Source organism: Pygocentrus nattereri, chromosome 3 (assembly GCF_015220715.1).
Source record: "Pygocentrus nattereri isolate fPygNat1 chromosome 3, fPygNat1.pri, whole genome shotgun sequence".
Taxonomy (NCBI): domain Eukaryota; kingdom Metazoa; phylum Chordata; class Actinopteri; order Characiformes; family Serrasalmidae; genus Pygocentrus; species Pygocentrus nattereri.
In genome coordinates, this window is record NC_051213.1 from 13,064,555 (window position 1) to 13,078,286 (window position 13,732).

General features: G+C 41.2%; 1 protein-coding gene across 3 annotated transcripts in view; it reads left to right on the plus strand.

The window, feature by feature from the left end:
• The window catches only part of pard3aa (par-3 family cell polarity regulator alpha, a), a 521,056-nt gene that overhangs the window by 323,904 nt on the left and 183,420 nt on the right, over window positions 1-13,732 (plus strand). For 2 of the 3 annotated variants that reach the window (XM_037537061.1, XM_017704387.2), the window contains 2 exons: window positions 10,342-10,490; window positions 13,026-13,070. In XM_037537061.1, the coding sequence (XP_037392958.1) occupies window positions 10,342-10,490; window positions 13,026-13,070 (194 nt within the window). The remainder of the gene's footprint in view (window positions 1-10,341; window positions 10,491-13,025; window positions 13,071-13,732) is intronic. The other variant, XM_017704401.2, reaches the window with a different exon arrangement.

Here is a 13,732-nt window from a genome sequence, read left to right on the forward strand (position 1 = left end):
AATAAGGAAAACAGGAAGTCTTCTAAAGTGAGAGCCAGAGGGGAGAGAGAAAGTGTAAGAGCTGAGTCACAGTGAGGATGAAGGGGTTTTACTCCCAGTTTTACTGTTTGTATGTAGTTTACAGGAGAAGGGAAAGAAACTACTTTACTTTTAATGTAAGTCAGTGGAACCAGACTTTATGCATTTCTTTTTCCTTATTGCCATTTCTTTTTCTTTTCTTTTTTAATTGTTTTTTTTTACTTCTTTACATCATATGGCAGCTATTAAAAGGAGTTTCAGTTTTTGTTTACAGTTATTGTTTGTCTTGGTGAACTGGATCTGTACTGATGTCCTGTCCACTAAAAGCAGTTATCAATGAAAGTGAAATATGTAACCTAAACATTTCCAAAGTATAAATAAAAGGTATATACCAATTCATTTTTCACTGATATGCTAACACCTTGTTTAGACCAGTGCCGGTATTTATAATTAACAATGGCAATTTCAATATTTCAACAGGTTTGTACCCTAATCCACATACAAAGTGCAGGACATTGTACAATGATACAACATATAACTGTTGTTGGAATAAAACTTTGTATCTCCAAAATGATAACTTTACAGGAGAAGGAAAAAACTACTTTACAAGATTCTGTTCCAACTGCAGTGATATACATTATTTTTATGTCAATTTTTCCACATTACTTAGTAGGCAGTTGTATCAAGAGCTACTTACTTCAATGAAAGGTGAATGTAACATTAGGAGAGGGGACTCTTGTTGGTATACGAGTGGCAAGCCTACCTGAATGGAACTCCTGTCCAAGTCCTGTTAACTGTGTGCATGCATCTACTACTTGAAGCAAGCTAAAAGTAAAATGTTATCAACTGTAATTCCAATTTCCAACATAATAATAATTTGATTTACTCATCTTTTGCAAATATCACATCAGTCAATATATATATATATATATATATATATATATATATATATATATATATATATATATACATACATATTGTGACAAGCTTTGAATGGCAGTGATTTATTGCCTAAAGTCAAGTGGCTTTTGTCCATCAATTATAAAAACACCCTGCATCACAAGTGTATAAAACTATTAACAACAAGTCAAATATTATTGCCATTTAAAAGAATTACTAACTGAAGTTATATACAGTAATTATTATTATATGAATGGCAGAAAGACACACCTATTCTCCATGCCTACCATCTTCTTCTCCTCCTCTCCTCCCTTTTTCGCTCTCTCGCTCCCTTGCTGTGATCCAGCTGTAGTTTAGGGCGGTGCAGGCTCACAGATCTCTCATTAGCACATTAACATGGCTGTTTGGAAGATTAATGATGGCTGCTTAGCAGGAGCACAGCCACAGCTCACTGGAGACAATCTTATACAGTGACCCAGTTTTACAACGCAATCTCAGAAACAGTTCGGCTGGGTGTATGTTCATGTGTATGTGTGTGAGAATGTCTTCTGTTCCTGTGTGTCGGGTAACACATACCTTAGGAGGAATGCTGTCATACTTCGCCTATATTAAAATGGGTTTGTAGAGGCTGCAATACATTCAAATAGAGATGCACTGCAGTCTGTAGGTTATCGGACAATGACACAGTTTTTGATATTGTTATGTCTATCATAATCCAGCATATTTTATTGGAGATGAAATAGTGTCTACGTCAGCATTTGATATTGTCTGTTTTTTACATCAAGCATTCGTCAGTTGCAGATGATTTGCAACTATGGCTGAGCATTTTTTTTCCTGACCAATATTGTGATTGTGATTTAAATGTGATTAGTTGTGAAAAAAAAAAAGACCTTGACATTGTCAGACCTTAAATTTACATTTATGGCATTTGGCTGACGCTCTTATCCAGAGCGACTTACAATTTGATCATTTTACATAGGTAGGCAAACGCGGTGTTAGGAGTCTTGCCCAAGGATTCTTATTGGTATAGTGTAGGGTGTTTGCCCAGGTGGGGATTGAACCCCAGTCCAGATGCTCCCTGAACCAGTTTTGGACAACTTGGGCCTGATGGCATGGTGCATTATCCTGCTGGAATATCCCATCATTATGGGGGTATATGAAGTCCATGGAGAACTGCAAATGGTCACCAAGCAGTGAAATGTAGCAGTCACTGGTCAATGATGTGTTTAGGTGGACAGGTGGACCCAACCAATGCCATGAGAACGCACACCACCACCAGCCTGCATAGTGCCTTGTTGACAACTGATGTCCATGGCTTTATGCGCCACACATATCACCACACTGAAACAATTGGTACCATGACTCACCGGATCGTGCCACATGTTGCCAGTCTTCTAGGGTCCAGTTAACAACCCCACAAGCCCAGGTGAGGCACTGTGTCCATTGTCATAGTGTTAACAGAGGCACTCTGGTGGATCTTCTGCTTTCATGTTTCATGGAACCTAAAGAACATTGCACTGATCTGCGGGATATGTGTGAGGGGCCTCCTGCATTGAATGTGGTTGTGATTTTTGTGATTGTTCCCACAGACAGTTCTAGCCAGAGAGCGCTGGCCACAATCACTAAGCACCCTTGGACAGCCACTGCACTGCCCAGTGTAGGCGGTAATGCCTTCTGTGACATATTCCTGGTAGACACGTGACACTGTGGATCGAGGAATATTTATTGCCTGCACAACTTCAGAAATATAATGTCCCATCCATCTGGCACCCACTGTCATGCCTCATTTGAACTCCGATAATTCATGTTGCCTTGCCATGAATGTGCTGGCCAGTGTTCAGCCTCACTCACAAGATAACACCTCACAATTTATACAGATTTGGGCGTTCCCAAGTCGTCCCTTGAGGCTACTTCATAATCAGTTTACATACAGCTTTCCCATGACTTTTGGCATCATGAATATTGGTATTAATTTTAGAGAGAATGAAGGTGTTCAGTGAGGTAGGAAGTGAACACCCACTGACCCTCTACAGGAGTTTGTATATGTGGAGGTAGGGGTGGTATTAACAGCTTGGCCCCCAGCAGCAGAGATAGGACAGATTCATGTGCTGTGAGACACATGTGACAGGAATCCATTCAGAAAGCTGCTGAATGAGTAGTGTAGCAAATGTACAAACGTTGAGCATTCAGCCTGGAACACAGATTATTTCTCTCTCTTCCTTTCTTTCTCTATTTCCATCATTGCCCTTTTTATGCCCTCTTCTGTTATGTTTTTGTCTCTTGCTTCCTTTTTTACTCTTTCTTTCACTCTTTCTCTTTGACTCTCTCTCACTGTCGTTTTCTTTGATTCCTTTTCTTTCTCTCTCGCTCTCGCTCTCTCTCTCTCTCTCTCTCTCCCTCCTCTGGCTCTGTGTGGAGAGGTTGTCGTCGGTGATGGATGTTTGTTATTTGCGTTGCGATTAGCTGCACTGCTAGCTTATTACAGCCACAAAAAGAGCCGTTTGTCAGTGGGTTGCTTAGGCCGCTGGGTGAGGATCATGTACGTGTGTGCTTCTTTGTGTGTGTGTGTGTGTGTGTGTGTGTGTGCGCGTTCATGTTCATGCTTGTGTCTGCTTTCTAACAGGACCTGCGACATCTGTCCATTAATATGAACCAGAATATTGCTTGTTGACTCTGTGCTGTGTCCTTTTGCTACTCTGAACAGTGACCAATTCACCATGGAGGCAAATCCAGGGGTTCACTTACAGTGATATCACTATCATGCGAGTGTACTTGTTCATTTATTCATCCATCTAACCATTGTTTTTTTTTTTTTTTTTTAATTGTTTTATTGCCATATTCAAGCTGTATCAGCTGTAGCAGATTTCCTTTGGGTGCATATGTGTGTATTCATGCATGCACCTATGTTGTTGGGCTGTGTAGTGCAACAACATGCATTAAGAGAAATTATTTATAGTTGTGCCTTAGAACTTCATGTATTTATCTCTAATCAAATATTATGTCCAAGTGCTCATGGTAGTTGTAGTCAGTTGTCAGTTACTCATGCGCTGTTCTAACTATGTGGTATGTGCACTACAGAACAACAATCACCCGTTGGCCAGTGCATATGCTCAAACGTAATTGTGCAGCGGTGCAGGTTATTTTCCAGTTTTAATGTAGTTGTAGTCATCAGGTAATTTGTACACTAGAGAAGGAATGCAGACGTGCATTTTTGAGAAGTAGGTTTTAGTACTGTAGAAAATCGCTACTGGTGTTAATACTGCCACCTTGGGGGGGAATCTGAATTACTATGAAGAAAATTAATGATCTGTACATTTCACAAAATGCATATTAAAAAACAAGCCTTTTACGTGCTGTATTTTTTTTTTTTACAATTAAATGACCGTGCTTACTTATTGAGAATACTTTTTAGAAGAATTTGATGTATTTTTAAATAACAAAATAGCTTAAAGTGCTACTATTGTGCTGCTTTTGTACACCTGGCTCAGAACATTCACATACAACCCTGATGTTTGTGTGTATAAATAGATCCATGAGTGTGAATGTGTGCATGCGTGAGTGTATGTGGAGGTTAGAAATGTGTGAGGAAGCTTTTATCACCTTCTCTTGTTCTTTTCACACTCTGTAGTCTGTAGTGCTATACTGGACAGTGTTTCCCTTTTTATGTCCTCAGAGCATCCAGAGGCTGAGCAGAATGCAGTCCTATGCACAGTTTTTGGACTGTAAGTGACTTATTCAGTATCTTCATTTTGAAAAGGATCTATATAGCTCTGTTTGGAATGGTTTTACTTGGGAAAGTGCTATAATTGTACACACTGGATTTGAAAGAAAACAGTCGGAATAAGTAAAGGAAATATCAAGATACTGAGCATCTGGAGATATGTATATGGGTTATGGACTTCAGGCAGGTTTGTGATTCCTATATCAAAGGATTATTCAAAATAAATGTACATAGCAATGAATTAAAGCTAATATCTTGATATCAGATGTTGAGGGGACTTTTTAGTTATTGATTACATAAACATAAATGTTCAATAATTGGGCCAGTCATGGGCTGGAGGTTAGGGAACCGGCCCTGTGACCGGAAGGTTGCTGGTTCAATCCCCAGAGCTGACAGTACATGACTGAGGTGTTCTTGAACAAGGCACCTCACCCCCAACTGCTCTCCAGCTGCTGTGGATAGGGCTGCCCTCCGCTCCAGGCAAGTGTGCTCACTGCTTTTGTTTAAATACATTTTTCTAGAAGGTGTGTAAGCTTGCAGTTTTATATTAACCATGACAAAGAAATGCAATCTGGTTAATATCTAGTATGTTAAAGGTTCGTTTTAGTGCCGATACTAATTAAAAAAATAACTGGCCCACCACAGTTGGCATTGAGCACAGTGCCTGTTGCATAATGCTGACATCCAGGATATAACTTTTTTAAACCTGTGGTTTGGAAAAATAGTTGAATCTGTACAAAATAGTCAGCCAAATCCCTTACATATTACATTGCACAGTGTGTTTGAGTGAAATGAGCTCAAGCTGAATAATGTTTGTGACCCTGTTTAATTAAACAATCACATAAGATAACAGCAGGACGGTGAAAGAGGTGCCTGAAGTTTCTCTTCATCTTGTCTAGCTGATTGTGCTTTCACCTGAGAATCTGCTGTTGTGTCATATGTGTGTCATTATGGTTAAACAGTGTGTTGCAACTGCAGTGGTGTGGGGTGGTGTTTGTGACCGCAGGAGGCTGTATCAGAGCCAGTACAAGCTTGTTATGGAAGCTATGTTGGCCTGTCTCTCTTGCTCTCCACAGCTAATTGAAGGTGCTCTAGTAGTCTAATTGAATGTGATGGAGTGCAACAGAGTGGTGCAGGCTTCATCAGCGTGTGAGTGTGACTCTGAGTCAGTGCTCATGTAAAGGGTTTAGGTCATGTTTACACACAAAAATGTGTGTGTGTGTGTGTGTGTGTGTGTGTGTGTGTGTGTGTGTGTGTGTGTGTGTGTGTATATACATGTATACACTGCTCAAAAAAATAAAGGGAACACTCAAATAACACATCCTAGATCTGAATGAATGAAATATTCTCATTGAATACTTTGTTCTGTATAAGGTTGAATGTGCTGACAACAAAATCACACAAAAATCATCAATGGAAATCAAATTTATTAACCAATGGAGGCCTGGATTTGGAGTCACACACAATTAAAGTGGAAAAACACACTACAGGCTGATCCAACTTTGATGTAATGTCCTTAAAACAAGTACAAATGAGGCTCAGTATTGTGTGTGGCCTCCATGTGCCTGTATGACCTCCCTACAATGCCTGGGCATGCTCCTGATGAGGTGGCAGATGGTCTCCTGAGGGATCTCCTCCCAGACCTGGACTAAAGCATCCGCCAACTCCTCGACAGTCTGTGGTGCAACGTGATGTTGGTAGATGGAGCGAGACCTTATGTCCCAGATGTGCTCAATTGGATTCAGTTCTGGGGAACGGGCGGGCCAGTCCATAGCTTTAATGCCTTCATCTTGCAGGAACTTCTGACACACTCCAGCCACATGAGGATGTAGCATTGTCCTGCATTAGGAGGAACCCCGGGCCAACCGCACCAGCATATGGTCTCACAAGAGGTCTGAGTCACCCCACACCATTACTGACCCACTGCCAAACCAGTCATGCTGAAGGATGTTGCAGGCAGCAGATCGCTCTCCAGACTCTGTCACGTCTGTCACATGTGCTCAGTGTGAACCTGCTTTCATCTGTGAAGAGCACAGTGCGCCAGTGGCGAGTTTGCCAATCCTGGTGTTCTCTGGCAAATGCCAAGCGTCCTGCACGGTGTTGGGCTGTGAGCACAACCCCCATCTGTGGACGTCAGGCCCTCATACCATCCTCATGGAGTCCGTTTCTAACTGTTTGTGCAGACACATGCACATTTGTGGCCTGCTAGAGGTCATTTTGCAGGGCTCTGACTGTTCCTCCTTGCACAAAGGTGGAGGTAGCGGTCCTGCTGCTGGGTTGTTGCCCTCCTACGGCCTCCTCCACATCTCCTGGTGTACTGGCCTGTCTCCTGGTAGCGCCTCCAGCATCTGAACACTACGCTGACAGACACAGTAAACCTTCTTGCCACAGCTCGCATTGATGTGCCATCCTGGATGAGCTGCACTACCTGAGCCACTTGTGTGGGTTGTAGAGTCCGTCTCATGCTACCACGAGTGTGAAAGCACCACCAACATTCAAAAGTGACCAAAACATCAGCCAGAAAGCATAGATACTGAGAAGTGGTCTGGAGCCCCCATCTGCAGAACTACTTCTTTATTGAGTGTGTCTTGCTAATTGCCAATGATTTCCACGTGTTGTCTATTCCATTTGCACAACAGCTGTGAAATTGATTGTCAATCAGTGTTGCTTCCTTAGTAGACAGTTTGATTTCACAGAAGTTTGATTTACTTGGAGTTATATTGTGTTGTTTAAGTGTTCCCTTGATTTTTTTTTTAGCAGTCTCTCTCCTCTCTCTCTCTCTCTCTCTCTATATATATATATATATATATATATATATATATGTATGTATGTATGTATGTATGTATATATATGTATATGTATATATATGTATATGTATATGTGTATATGTATATATGTATATATGTATATATATATATATATATATATATATATATATGTGTGTGTGTGTGTGTGTGTGTGTGTGTGTGTGTGTGTGTGTGTGTGTGTTCGTTCACCTTTTACATGTCAGTTTCCATTAACAATTGTACACACATCACACCTCAGCGCATGCAATTCACTGAAAGTCAACTTGGGATTCATCTTTAGAAATCCCATCCTTTCCTTTGCTGTTTCCACTCCGAGCTCTAGTAAAGTCATATGTGGGGTTGTATGTGACATATGCTTGTCATAACTGTGGAATCTGGTTCAAAATTAATTTATTAATTCATACTTTATTTTTAATTAAATTTCAGTTTTCAGTGTTCAGCAGTTATATCTCCACAAAACCTGGGAAATCCTCATGGCATGGATAAAATGTCAATGTGCCTGTTGTAAGTATCATGCGAACTGCTGCTCTGGTAGGGATTGAATCAGGCAAAACTTTGGCTTTTGAGAGCAGCAGCAGTAGCATGTTGCCACTCTAGGGACACTCTACTGTAAATTGCCAGAACAGAAGCGGAGAACCTGTGATGATGAAACGTGAGAGTGTGAGGCTTTTTGCACGCTGGCTCTGTGTGGAGGCTCGCACCATTAAATTCCCAGGAAAAAAAGCATGGGAGACATGGGGACAGTCCGTTGTGCATTCTGGATGAGAGTAAGGCCTAGTCTACACATACATGGCTATTTTTAAAATGGGAGTTTTCCTCCTTACTCCTGTCAGCAGCTCATTCAGTAGCCATTCAAAAATCCATTAATAATCTGAGTAATAATTCAATCGGGATAGAATACGTCCATGCAAACACCTCAATCAGAATAGGCTAGTCTGATTGAGGCCATTACGGTTTCTATCTGATTGAACAAGGTGGGTAATCCTGTAAATAATATGTTAAGTAGAAGAAGAATAACCACATAAACGCCTGTTTCCAATTATATTTCCAACATTCAAGTCCGTTCTGCTCATCTGCGTTCACATCATCGCGAAAGGTTTATAATGTTCAGCGTGGCCGGAAGCTGGACTTCAAAGGAAACGTTTTACTTTAAAACACAGTGGTGAGACGGGTGTCCAGCTTATGTATCTCAGAACACAACGTCTTCCTCTCATCCTTCTTTAAATAAATGACTGACATCTGAAATAATTTTAAAGTAATTAAAAACAAAAGCACTGCTCTCTGCTGCTCGTCTCACTCTGCCTGGACTCACGTGATGTTCATTGTCATGGTGATGTTCATGGTAACGTGGTTCTCTACGCATGCACATAATTTTGACCAGATTACATCTAGTGTGCATGTAAATGGATCAGATTGTTGAGTAGAGTGAACATCGGATTGGCAAAAATCAGCAGTGATGTCCTTGACGAAAGAAAATTCTCTCGCATTCCATCTGCAGCGACCACTTAGTTTTCAAGGTACCATCTAGAGGTCCAACCAGGTCTCGTCCAAAACTGACAATGCTGGTGGCGAGGTTTGTGTAGTGGAAGTGCTGGATATAGCAGCACCTCTCCTCTCCTGTATTGTCTCTTCTTCTTTCCTGTACTCTGTCTGTTCCTCAGTTTTTGTTTAGTCGACTAATGCACTATTGCATGCTATGTCTGATATCTGCTTTAAGAATCAGCATCTTCCTCTTACACTCACACACTTTGTGTGTGTGAGTGAGAGAAAGAGAGATGCAGACAGGAGAAGAAGTGTAGTGAGTTAGAGATGAATAATGCATCCGTGCGTCTTTTCCTCCTCTTCCTGTGGAAAGGCTGGAGCTGACAGTGATGTGTGTTTGATGGCAGTTTTTCTGTCCCACTCTGTGGGCTGTTAGCATGGTCGGGGGACAGAGGAGTGACCACACTGGCTGTTTTTATTTATCCTTGAGCACACAAACTCCTTGTGGTCAGATGGACAGGTTTTGGAGTGTTGGGAGAGTTTCTAAACAAAGCTGATCATCAGAAGTGCTTGCAGAGCGGCCCACTCACAGACAGCCCCCCACTGCAGCACCTGCCCACTCACTTAACACACTGAGGGAGGAGGCACTTGAGCAGCACCCCTCTCACTCCCTCTCTGTCTGTCTTCTTTCTTTCTTTCTTTCTTTCTTTCTTTCTTGTTTTTCTTTTCTTGTCTTTTTCTTCATATTTGTTTTGAATTTTTTTCTTTTTCCCTCTTTCCTTCCTTGTGTTTTTTCTTGCTTTCTTTTCTTCTTTTGTTTAGTTTTTTCTTTTTCTTTCCTTCTTTTGTGCTTTCCTTGCTTTGTTTTTCCTTTTAGGTATGTTTTTTTCTTTCTTTCCCTCTTTCCTTTCTCTTTCTTTCTTTTTTTCTCTCCCTGCCACTCACTCACTCACTCACTGCTGCCTGCTTTAGATAGATGGGAATGTGTAGAGGGCTGTTTTGCAGGGGGAGGTCATCACACTGAGTAAATGGGTTTCAGGGTCTGTCCCTGGGCTGCATTGCTCTCTTTAGGGCCTCAGATGTCATGGAGAACTTTAAATTAGTGTTAAATCTGTCTATTTATGCTTGGAATGACATACAGATTTTTGTGTGTTTGTGTAATTCTTTGGTATTCAGCCTAACCTACAAATAAAGAAAAAGGAAAAAGAGCTATCGCTGTTATCACTCCATTCACAGTGCAGCAGTACACTGTAAGGTAATAATAGTGTTTACTTAATGCATCAGTTTGTAATATCACATAATTTAACATTATATATAATCACCCCATGTCTCTCTCTCTCGCTCTCTTTCTCTCTCTCACTCTCTTTCTCTCTCTCTCTCTCTCTCTCTCTCTCTCTCTTTCTTTCTCTTCAGTTCTCTGAGCCCAGATGCAGATCCTGATGGTGCATTTCAGAGGGAGGGCTTTGGCAGACAGAGCATGTCAGAGAAAAGAACCAAACAGTATGGAGATGCTACTCAACTAGAGATCATCAAAACTCGCAAATCTAAGAGCATGGATTTAGGTAACTACATCTCTGTAAAATCTAGAGCCCAAAATCATCCATCCTGACTTTAGCCACTCCCCTATCCCTGCTCCTTTCCCTTATGTTCCTCAGTATAAATGCTATTTTTATTTTAAGTAACATTAATTTAAAATGTTCTTTTCCAATGTTGCTAAAAGCACAAATTGAAACTGTTTTGACCCAACGGTGGTATAAATACCTGAAAGGTTTGACTGCTGAGGAGTACTGGCATCACATCAAGAGACAGCATGTGAGATTTGGCATCAATTCTTAGGTAGCACTTTCACAAATACTGACACCTGGTTGGTCTTTAAATTGTTACGTTATTGCAAACCAACAAAGAAAACATGGTCAGTTGTGTTAAAAACGCTTGGAAAAGCTAGGTGCCTCTTAACTTTTGACAGGCATTGTAAGATCGAAATTTCATCCTGCCCTGAGTTAAGGCAGCTGTAGCAGTGCTATTGGAACAGGTCAGGGTCGTTCCTTTGCTGAGGAACATGGAGAGGCACTCTGCATGTCCCCTAGGACCTGTGCATGCTGCCGCTCCAGCGAGTGGCTAATCGGAGGAGATAAAACAGGTTTTCCCTGCTCTTTGCCAGTCACCATGGAGACCCTGGACTCCTGAGACTGGCCTCTTCTCCACTCAGCCACCACTCACTCTTCAAAAAGCTCCAGAAACCTCTCAGGAAGTTCATCAGGACTTTTTTCCTGCATCACACAAATCATGGGAGAGAAAGCTGATACAGCACTCAGAGGGGAAAGAGGCGGGAAAGTGAAAGGAAAGGGCTGATAAGACTCATTTTAGTCCCACATCTAGGTTGAGCTGCATTAGGCTCTGGATATCAATTAAAAGGAGCTGCAGCTAGCTGGGCTCAATCAGAGCCATTAGTAACGGTAGGAGAATCCTCCGGTGTGTAAAGAGCTTTGGGCCCTAGCTACTGCCTCTCCATCATGCTTTATCAAAATGCGCCATAATTGTGCTGTCAGTTGCCCTCACTCCTGATGAAAAATTGATATGTGGAGTGATGTCCCCCTGATGAAACAATTACGCCACTCCTAATCAACGGAAAGTGAAGTTTGAGAGGCTTTTAGGAGAAATCGTTTCCTTTTAGCTTTGCCAAGTTCACAGAACCTCAGTAGTGTTGTTGGGCAAGAGTTGAGCATAGCATCACAAATTTGCATTATTAGTGATAATAGTTGAATAAATAATTAGCTCTGCTTCAGTGTTAAAGTGATTCAACTGAACTGATGGGCTTTAGTTTATTGATAAATTGGTTTGTCTCATTAGACATTATGTCAGTTTTGTTATAAGAAACTGGTCCCATATCATGCAAAACCAAATTTACCTAAATTCTTTTAACATAAAAGTGTTTGATGTAATGTGTAAATACTGTAAAGTTTCAGAACATACCATTCACTTTCTAGTCCTTATATTCCATAGATAGGAAGTAAGCTGCTAAAATAAATTCATTGTTTTTGTGATAAATATTTATATACATTCGCCTATTCAGTCTACAGCAGTTTAGCCCCACCCATTCACGCTTAAGTTATAAGGAGTATTTCAGCCTACATAGCTGCAATAAAATATGATACAATCAATCAGTCAGAACAGAGCTCATTTATCATGCATCAGTCTTAAAGATACACAAACAACCTGTTTTATTTCAAGGCATAAACAGAGGTTGGAAAATGGTCATATGAATCATCACTGATTTTGGTGCATGAGCCCTCACAAACATCATACGTAGGCCTTCAGGAGAAAAAAACAAAACAAGAACAATGTAGGATATGAGTCTTGAAGGCCTGCAGTGAGGAGGACTGCAGAGCACTGAATGGACCTTCAGTCACAGGCTACAGAGAATGAGGGACCATTCCTAGCATTACTTCAAGACCCATAAACAACTGTAAAGAACTGAGCAGAAAGTACTGCACATTACTTACCAATCCATTTTATTTTGAAGCTTCATCACTGGTCATTAGAGGCACTTTCCACTCCCAGCAAATCACCTGTTCTCAGTTCACGCTAAGTAATTCGCCAGAAATGGCCTGTCTTTTTACCCCTTCAAACCTGCATGACATTTTTTGCCCTCTCTGTCTTGTCTCGAGTGCTCAGTAGTGCACCAGATCAGCGGTGTCTACCTAAAGACAGATCTGAGAGCCATCTCGGAGATTACGCAGAAGCGTCTACACCGCCGATGCTTTGCATTCTCTTAGATGTGTGATAAAGCGTGCCAGGGAGAACAGGGGATTGGCTTCATGACGTGCATGGGGCTATGAGTAATCACCTAACACATTATAACCTGTCCTCCAGTGAATATGAATGACTCTGAGAGAAGCATGATATTCCATATCTCTCTCTGTTGTTAATCTATTTGTCAGTCTATTTCTGTCTCTCATTCTCCAGTCATTTGCTTGCTTCCCATGGCCTTTGGAAATGCCAGTAATGGAAATGAAGGCACTCTGTAATGCTTGGGGTTTGGGAATGTTGGAACATCTTGCACTAACCAATCACAATTCTTTATGCCTCTTTAACAGTAGCTGACGAGATTAACCTCACACCCCGCCCAAACAGGACAGAAGGTAAGACAACCAGTCACTTTAGCATCATGACCGGACTGGCTTATCTGTCTGCGCTTGGGCATGCTAGCTCTTAGCACTTTGGCTGGGAATCCAACTGGGAGTGGAATTTATTTATTTTTGTTATTATTCTTTAAATATTGCCTGTTTGTGTCTGTGTCTTGTTTACTTGTAGCTGTTCTTAGTAGTTAATTTTTCATGTGCTTCATTTTTAGAGCTCCTAGTAGAGTTCGCCAGAGTTCTCGAGGCCGTGCTGTATTTCTTTTTAGCATAACGCAGCAAATGCATTTAATGTGACCTGCAGTACTTAGTTCACCCTTCAAACTCTTTGCTAGCATAATTCCAACTATTATAGCTCTCTACTGAAAGGCCACATTCATACGTGTGTGTTTAGGAAGTCATTTTAGGTAATTGCTATCAAATCAAAGATTTTCTTTTCTTAAATTGGAATAAGTGGTATGGTGTTAAATAGAGGTTTTTGGCTGCAGCTTTGCAGAAGGAGAGGCACACTGCTTGCTCTTTGGAGAATGTGATGCAAGAAAACATTAATTAGGCTGAGAGGTGTTTCGAATGGGAAGAGGAAGGAGGTGGAGGAAGATGGAGGATTGTATGCATGTGTGTAGTGGGTGCTGGGGGGCTTTGCTGAAATCCTCTTGGAAATTAAG